Source organism: Labrus mixtus, chromosome 2 (assembly GCF_963584025.1).
Source record: "Labrus mixtus chromosome 2, fLabMix1.1, whole genome shotgun sequence".
Classification (NCBI taxonomy): domain Eukaryota; kingdom Metazoa; phylum Chordata; class Actinopteri; order Labriformes; family Labridae; genus Labrus; species Labrus mixtus.
Window position 1 is genome coordinate 13,065,715 of NC_083613.1, and position 9,015 is coordinate 13,074,729.

The following is a 9,015-nucleotide window of genomic DNA, read 5'->3' on the forward strand; positions in this document are numbered from 1 at the left end:
CCAAACAGCAGTTTGTTTTGGTTTCATGCTGTTGCTCAAGGGCGACATCTACTGGATCAGAGAGTCGCACATTCTTCCTTTAACAAAGGTTTTACATAAAGTTGAGTTCAGAACATTCACATCCCCTGCATGTGTAACCTCACTTTGGTAACCAATTCTGCATAAATTATTGGCAGGCTAAAGTTGAATTAAGCATCAACATGCTCTGCAAAGGTAAATAACAACACAAAGTGTTCACTGTTTCCACCTATCACATGCAAATATGAAAGGTTCATAACATTGGGAATCCCCTCATTTCTTCTTATAAAAGCATAATTAAGCATAAACATTAAGTGACCGATAGCTCACGTGATGGTAACTTATGTTCAAAGTGGTGATCAATAAAAAGCTGTATATGCATAACAAAGTGTGTCTGTTTAAAGAAGAATTAACAGCTACTTGAAGCCCTTTAAGAGTCAAGTGTCGGGTATTATCCCAGCTTGGAGTTCAAACAGGTATATTCCCTTCTTCTGGTTGTTTTTACCTGATCCCCTTACAAGATCCCTCCACTTTGAAGCATCTGTGTCTTTGATTCGTCTTTTTAAGACCACAATTAAGGATATCTAGGGCTGTGGGCTCCCCGAACTGTTCAAAGCATCGCGGGAAGATCAATGAAGGGATTGACAGTCAAGTGATGTCGTTTGCACAGGTGTGTGTGGGTGCGTGTGTGTGTGTGTGTTTGTGTCTGTGCTGGTGCAGTAAACGCGCGGCTGGGTTACATAAAACAGGGGCAATAAATCAACAGCCGAGTGCGAAAATTACGCAAATGGGGGCTTTCCTCTCTCTCTGTCTCTGCAGCCGCACCTGAGTCATTTGGGGATGGGGGCGTTCAGGGAATAACAACACTTTCACGATGTTTGACATGCACACACTCTCACTTTCTTTATGTCCACTGCACACACAAGTTGAGTTACGCACTCCCCCACGACTCACTCTTTCACCTACAGCAACTGGCCACAGCTGAAGTGCCCACGAGCAATTAGCCAATGGCACATCTCATATATGTGAGCTCATAAGCGCAGCGTTTCTGCAGGGAGAGGCAAGGGGAATTCCGCCTCTTGGACTAATTTTTATTAGCAGTTTTTCATCCCTTCCCTAAGTCCCTGCGCTGACACTGAACATCAAAGATGAGGCAGAGCACGACGAGCAGAGGGATGAAGGCGCACGTTCAAACGGGAGCAGAAATGAGCCATAAAGGCGGAAGATCTGCGCGCATTTGCATAAAAAGGCAACTCAGGGTGAATTTCCATATGGGGGGGGGGGGGGGGGGGGGGGGGGGGGGTTGCTTTATATAGATGTGGAGTGCTGTGTAAAACTGGCTTATGTGCTACACACAACTGCTGGAGAAGAAGCAGGCAGAGGAGGGTACCGCAGGAATAAAAAGGCTGAAGTGAACTGTGGAGAGAGAAAGAGAGAGAGATAGATAGAGAGAGAGAGAGAGAGAGAGAGAGGGAGATAAAGAGAGAGGGAGAGGGAGAGGAAAACCCTAAAGTGCTCCGGAGCAAAGGGGAGTATCCCGAGGTGAAGAGGAGAGAGAGGGAGCGCGCAGAGAGAAGGAGAGAGAGAGAGAGAGAGAGAGAGAGAGAGAGAGAGGGGGTTAAATAGCAGTGAGAGAGGAGGAGAAGGGGACACGGGCTGCTGCAACCGGAGGTACCTGCACACATCGAGACATAAGGAGAGTTTGATCTCAATCAGGTGTCGATTTAATTAACGGTGCCGGTGACTGCGCAAAACCGCGCACGAATTGGGCTTTTTCTCCGCCCGCACGTCCAACTTTTCTGTTTCTCCGCTTCACGACTCGCACTGAGACATTCTGTTCATCACTTGGAAACCGATCTGGAGCTGCTGTAAACCGGATCTGTTTTTGATTTTATTTTCTGTGATGGGGGCAGCAGCGGACGTTGGGAGCTTCGTCAACGGATTTCTGGACAGCTTCGGTCCCGCTGGTGCCGCGCCGGCTCCCGTTGGCTCTCATTTCGTGCTCACCCCAGCCGGGGCGGTGGACTACAACTCTGTGGGCGGACTGATGATGGGGGGACAGGGGCAGCAGCAGGAGCACCTGGTGTCCGCGGAGAGGCTGTCCCGGAGCCTGGCGGACCTCAGCCATCTGAAGGGGATCCTGAGGCGGAGGCAGCTCTACTGCAGGACCGGGTTCCACCTGGAGATCCGTCCCGACGGCACCGTGCAGGGCACCAGGAAGGACCACAGCAGATTCGGTACGGACCCTTTCAGGATTAAACTTACAGTAATTATTATTTATCAGACTCCTACCTTGTGTGATGATCTAGTATATCAGCAGCAGGGACATTAATCCTTACAGTGAGAGAACAGACACGTTTGTTTTTAAGTCTCTTTAGTTATTGCTAAATGTGACTTTTAGATGTAAAGACTTAAAAACAGTTTTTTTTGTTTTTAATAGCAAAACTGACAGCAGTGGTCACTGGCGTAGATGTGGGGGGAAGTGGGACAGACGACCCAGGCCCCTGTTGAGTCTGAAATGAACATATAGCCTCTTTTTAATTCCTTTCTCCAAATCATAACTGTCCGAAGAAAGGTTTTAAAAGTGGTTGAATAAATTATTATGATTCTTAAATATTTTCTTTACTCTTAAAATCCTAAAAAAATAAAATAATAAAAAACATTTTAGATGCTTGGAAACGAATCGAAAACCAAAAGGTAACAAAGGTTAATATATATTTTTAAATTAAAACTGCCACTGAGGGCCGGGGCTTTTTATGCCAGGACAGGACAGCGGACAGTCAGTGAGAGAGAGAGAGAGAGAGAGAGAGAGAGAGAGAGAGAGAGAGAGAGAGAGAGAGAGAGCTGGGAATGACATGCAAGAAAGGAGCCATTTGAACCTCAGGTCGACCGCTTGGAGGACTTAATGGGGAGCTTGCACTAATCACTACAGCTTCAGGAACCCCAAATTTGTCGTTTTTTAAAGTAGTCATGATACCAGAATTTTCTACTTCAGTACTAGTCAAATTCAATCGATACCGACACCTGATTCGATACTACAGCAACAAAAGTAGAAGTTTCAGACACCCAATATTGGACATTTTCTTCTCCTCAATGATCAAAAAATGCAAGCACTCTCCTGCACACATGGCTACTTTGCAAATAATTCAGTGACATCCTGTGAAGTAAAATCTTTTTGATTCAATATATCCTCAAAAAACCCCTCTGGTATACATTTTGATCACCTTATTTTGAAGCTTTTCGATTGGTCATTTGTTTAATGGAGGAGGTGTAATAGAAAACTCACAGGGCTGACTGAGGCCGTGGTGGAGAGGCCCGACGTGACATCTTGTCATGGGGCCCAGAAGTCCTGGAGATGCCCTAATGGTTCCTTCATGTGGACATAAAGCTGCATCCTCCTCCTCACAGGGGGCACCCACTTTATATAATCATAGAAACATAAAAATATCATTAGACCCGTGCTGCTCAACAGGAGTTACAGGTTACTATATGACCTCAAGTCCTGTTGATAAAACTCTCCTGCTCCAACTGAACCTGCAGCTTTCATCCTGCAGCCAGATTCACCAAATCTATTTTTGCAGGACTACAGAAGCTCTAAGTGGACATGCATCATTAAATATCATCGCACACATTTCTGTTGCTTTCGTCATGTCAGATGTTTGTCTCTCAAATTGCTTTGATGTGGCTCATATATATGTCCATTTTCCCCTCAAAAAAATGAAGCATACTGTAACAGCACATAGTGGAAAAACCTTAACGCTCATCTTTCTTTCTTTGAGTTATCATACAAGCCTATATGTATTACCAATGTGGTGTAATAACTGAGTGTTAATATGTGTTTTTAGGTATTCTGGAGTTCATCAGTCTGGCTGTAGGACTGGTCAGCATCAGAGGGGTGGACAGTGGCCTCTACCTCGCCATGAACAACAAGGGAGAACTGTACGGATCGGTAAGTACGCCTAAACCCAGTCGGTCTGATCCAGTTTTTAACATATGTGTGTGTAGCACACAGCTTCCAGCAGGCCTGGACTCATTTTCTCTCCTTGTCTTCCCACAGGAAAAGCTGTCTGCAGAATCTGTTTTCAGGGAGCAATTTGAAGAGAACTGGTACAACACCTACTCGTCCAACATCTACCGGCATGGAGAAAAAGGTGCTTTTTACTTCGTTGCTCTGAACAAAGATGGGACATCCCGGGACGGAACAAGGTCGAGGAGACACCAGAGATTCACCCACTTCCTGCCGAGGCCTGTCGACCCTGAGAGGGTACCAGAACTTTATAGAGACATCCTGGGCCAGAGCTGAGACTAAAGGGGAGAAAAACCATGACCCCTGTCAAAGCCAGTATGAGCTGAAAAAGCAACGCAAGTGCACGTTAAACGATCCCTTCTCTGTGAGAGGGGAGATCTTGTTAGTCTAGAGGAAACAAGATCATAAAAAGTGCATCAAATCACTCCCCGACTCTGACATGGAGGAGGGAAAGGGACCCGCTCTGAAGCAGACTAAGCGTGGAGTTTTACTTAACGGCACCAGGGATCATCTGGGGAAGATTTGAAGACCTCATGATGGACGGATGGAGTCGCTACCTTGCCCCTAGTATTGCCCCTCTATTGGCCTATGCAGAGGCCATGGCGGCCAACAGATTATTTACTTATTTTTAAATTGAGTCCAAACACCTGCGAGCCCAAAGTGCATGAAGAGGACAAAAGTGTGGGAACTAATAAGTGAGATTAGAAACAGACTGCTGAGTCATTTCCACTGATTTTGTCTGGGCTTTTAATATTATTAAAAAAAACGCTGCTAAGTAAATGGTTTATTAAAAATGCATTATCATCCATACAGAGTGGCTGGTTTACACAAAAAGGTAGTTTTTATGCACTGGAAGGCGGCCATATCTGTTTGGGGAAAATGGGTGTGAGGGGGGAAATTTGGACCGGCTGACGGATTAAAACTGAAACTGCTCCAAAGACAAAATGTGACTTTTCGAGAAAGTGCATGAGGAACAAGAGAAGAAGTTTTTCTTCTGTGGTGGAATACTGCGCATTCTGTTTGAACTCCAAAGACGCATCCTTAAACCCTGTGAAGGAATTTCCTGTTGACTGCAGTCAGAACGACGAGAGCGACGCCCCGGTCAGAGACGCCTTTACACACCTGTGGACAGATTTTATTCTAATTTATGAGCTTCGGTTTGCAAGGATATATGACTATATTTATTTCATATATTTATTTATTTTTGAGAATATATTTTTACAGGTATGAGATAAAATAAAAAGGATATTCTAAACAGACCAATGACAGATTCGTATCATTTGTTGTGTCGGGATGAAACGTTGTTTTCCATTCTTACTGTCAGAAGAGGTTTATATTCAGACTTTGTATCCTCTGCAATGTGCTTTAAAATCGCGTCATATTTACTACAACCACACGGCTGCCAAGGAATCAGTTAATTAAACTCACTTTCATCATTAGTGATGTCAGTCTGGGACACCTGTTGAGTAGCGTTGAGAGATGTGTAGCTCAAAACGCTCCTTATTTATCTGATACTGGCGCCAATAAACTCCCTAATGTCAGCCTCTGCCAGAAACGTTTAATTTCAACTACTGTCTCTTTAAGGCCCCCCCCCCTCCCCACGTGCCAACTCTGCTCTGATTGGCCAGCTCTGTTAGCAGACCCAGTGGCAACCTCCAGTGATGAAAAATGAAACCCGAGGCTGAAGTGTAAAATCTTGCAGTTCCTTGAGTGTCAAGCAAACTTCACACTCCGTCCAGACCAAGCGGCAACAATCATGAAAAAATGAAACCAATGCAGAAGTCAATGCAAAATCCTGCAGTTCCTCGAGTGTCCACTAGAGGCTGGCTGCAGAAGCACAGGAAGTCACATACACACCCATTCTTAAAAGCCTGTTTTTACAGCAGAGATTAACATGTTTACAGCCTGGTTCAAAAAAACAAATAGGTCTGATTAGCTCATGTCTCGATCGACACACACTGTACAAGGGGTGAATGTTTTGATGACTCATCAGTTTTGATTTGATGAAGGATAAGAGTTATTCACAATAAGGCGTGTAGCTGACCTGATTGACAGGTGGGCGCGGTGTAACAGTTTGTCAGCAGGCTTAAAACCCGCCTCAGCTCCAGCTCTCAGCCTGTCGTTAGGTTGACTGAAAATTAGGTTGAGACAGCATTTCCAGCATGGAGACCGCCATCGATGGGACTCCAGCGCCCCCTGCAGGAACAGACGAGTGACGTCACACAGGCTTCAAACATTCACATTTAGAGTCTGTGGTCAAACTACATGTAGTACTGAGTAAGACAAAATCGACATCTTAGCATCAGTCATGTCTCGCCTCCGGAGACGACCCCCTCATGTCTGTCAGGGAAGGAGGTTATTCCTTCTGTGAGGTGCATGTGTGAACAAGGGGCTCAGGAAGATTTGCAGGTGAATCCTGATGGAAATTATCAGGAGTGCATGTACAGAAACAGTTTTATATCACGACCTCTTGGCACTTTCACTATGACAGAATACGGTATGAAAATGTGCTTACGAATATGTAAAACAAGGGAGAATAGAGAGAGAGGGAAGGAATGGCAAATGGTAAGGAGTATGGCTCAGCTAATAGAGATATGACAGAGAGATGGGAGTAATGGGAAACGAGGAGAAACATAACATGAAGTCATCTGTGTGAAGAGACAGCACACGCTTCCTCTGACAGACACTGCAATTACACAAGTGACTGGCAGGCTGAGTGCACCGCTACACTCTTTCATCCTTTTCTTCATCATCCCTTTATCTCTCTCTTCATCCCGCCTGTCATGGTGAGTCATCTCATGTTCTTACGACACCTGAGACTGATTTGACCAGGTGTCACTCAAGCAAAAGGGAAGAAAACAAACGATTTACCGGGGCAGGGGCTGAAATCCACAAAAGGGCAATTTTTCACAAAAATAATACCTGAAAAATGAGAACTCTTTGGAAAACTGTTAAAGGTCTGATCAGTAAGATATGTAGTGAGTGAAATGATAAAGTGACCTTACTATATGATCAGACATTAAGGAAACATGCTATGTTGAAGTGTTGGCTTCTCTGACAACAATGCAGCATCCAGTATGTCCTCCTTCTAACTTTAGATTCTGGTCCTGAATGCTCTGGATTTGTTTAGACCAGAGAAGGTAGGCAGTTGTAAGACACCTCCCACACGGCCGTTTTGGACGCCCCTCGGTTTGCCAGATATGAGAGCAGTTATCAGGTCAAACCAACAGGTGTTACAGCGATGGAAGCGGGCAAGAGAACTGGTTCAGATAGAAGTGATTGTACCCGACCTAAAAAGCCTCTGCATGTTTCTAATAAGCTCCACGAGCAGAAACGTGCTCAAACTAGGATCAATATTGGAGATGCTTTTGAAAAAGAGGTTTACAGACCGACCCATGTTCACCAATGTGCTCGCAGCTGCAGCAGGAGTGAGCAGAGAGCATCGCGCTGGCCTGACCTGATATTCTTATTTAACCAAAGATATCTGTTCAGAAGGCCAGGCTGTGTGCAAAACAAAAAGGGGACTTTCACAATGGAACAGCAGGTGCTAAAGCCCCTTTATTTTTGCCTATGTGTGCACTTCCTTGACTTTGAGTAATAAAAGAACCGAAAGCTTCACAAGACTGGAAAAAGTTACAAAGGGGGTCGGGGCCTACAATAGTCGATCCCACGATCACTGCACTCACGTCACTTTCCAGGCAGAACCTCAAGTATGAACTAACGCTGCACCTGAGCTAAAAAACGTTTAAGCAGTCACTGTGTGTGTGTTTGTCGTTTTCTCTTAATTCAAACGTTTAAGGCCGCTGTGAAAGTGGAGAGAAACACTAGACAGCATAATTCAGTTACTGGAGCTCAGTAACTTGTCAATCCCGGAAATTACTTGGGCACACCTTAATCCCTCTTTGCAAGGGACTAGAATTACCTGGGGGACCTTGTAGGAATTTAACCTCCAGTAATGTGTCGTAACCTTTGTTCTACTTAGCAAAGGCTAAGTGCCCTCACAGACTCCATATGAGCGAGGTACAAAGCACCACAGGACTCCACAGGACCCGTGTGTACAAGGGATGTCCAAAACCAGACTGACCTTCCATAGGACGCTCCGCCAGCCTCAACATCTGGCCAGTGTTCTAGGGGAAACTCCCCTTCTGTCAGATTTGTCCTGAATTGTTTTATGTCCCCAGCTGCATTTCACATCAAGGGCGATGTTGCCATGTTCAGGTCGCTGCCAGCACGAAGGCTCATCTGCTCGCCAACATGTTTCAGATAAGATTACAGAGCGCTGCGTTTCACATCTGGCCAGTTGTACCTGCAGGAGCACGGTTACATTGTGTCTAGTTGGGACAAGGTTGAGTGTGCGTGTAAGCCAACGATAAGGGTACACAGTGTAGGATGTGGTGGAAAGAACATCAGACGGACATCGCCTGAGTACCAGCATGTGATCGGACTCAAAGTGTGTGTAAGATACAGAGAGAGAGAGAGAGAGAGAGAGAGAGAGAGAGAAAAAGAGAGAGAGAAAGAGAGAGCGAAAGAGAGAGAGAGAGAGAGAGAGGTCTGACTTTAAGGTGTGTAAGAAACAGGTGGGTTTCTGAGAAGAGTATTAAAAAAAATCTGTATGTGGGTTCTGAGTGTTGTCGGCCTGTCAGGTTACAATCTCTCTTTGAAGTGTGTGTGTGTGTGTGTGTGTGTGTGTGTGTGTGTGAGAGAGTTTGCACGGAGGGGGAGGCATGTTTATGTGAGTCAAAGTGACTGCGTAGATTCATGTCAGCACAACTTCTGTATGTGCGCGTGTGTGTGTGCGTCTGTGTGTGTGTGATCTGTGAATCTGTGTGAAGGTGAGCCAGGGGTTCTCCTGACTAGAGGGCTGTCTGACTGATGTGTGAAGACTCATGTGTTGGTCTGTGTGTGTGTGTGTGTGTGTGTGTGTGTGTGTGTGTGTGTGTGTGTGTGTGTGTGTGTGTGTGTGTGTGTGT

At 45.4% G+C, this 9,015-nt stretch overlaps 1 protein-coding gene across 1 annotated transcript; it reads left to right on the forward strand.

Moving 5' to 3' along the window:
• The first annotated feature begins 1,720 nt into the window (after window positions 1-1,720).
• LOC132985377 (fibroblast growth factor 20-like) lies at window positions 1,721-5,298 on the forward strand. Its single transcript, XM_061052731.1, has 3 exons — window positions 1,721-2,255; window positions 3,864-3,967; window positions 4,076-5,298. The coding sequence occupies exons 1-3, from the start codon at window positions 1,922-1,924 to the stop codon at window positions 4,319-4,321; spliced, it is 684 nt and encodes a 227-aa protein (XP_060908714.1). The 5' UTR covers window positions 1,721-1,921; the 3' UTR covers window positions 4,322-5,298.
• The last annotated feature ends 3,717 nt before the right edge of the window (window positions 5,299-9,015 follow it).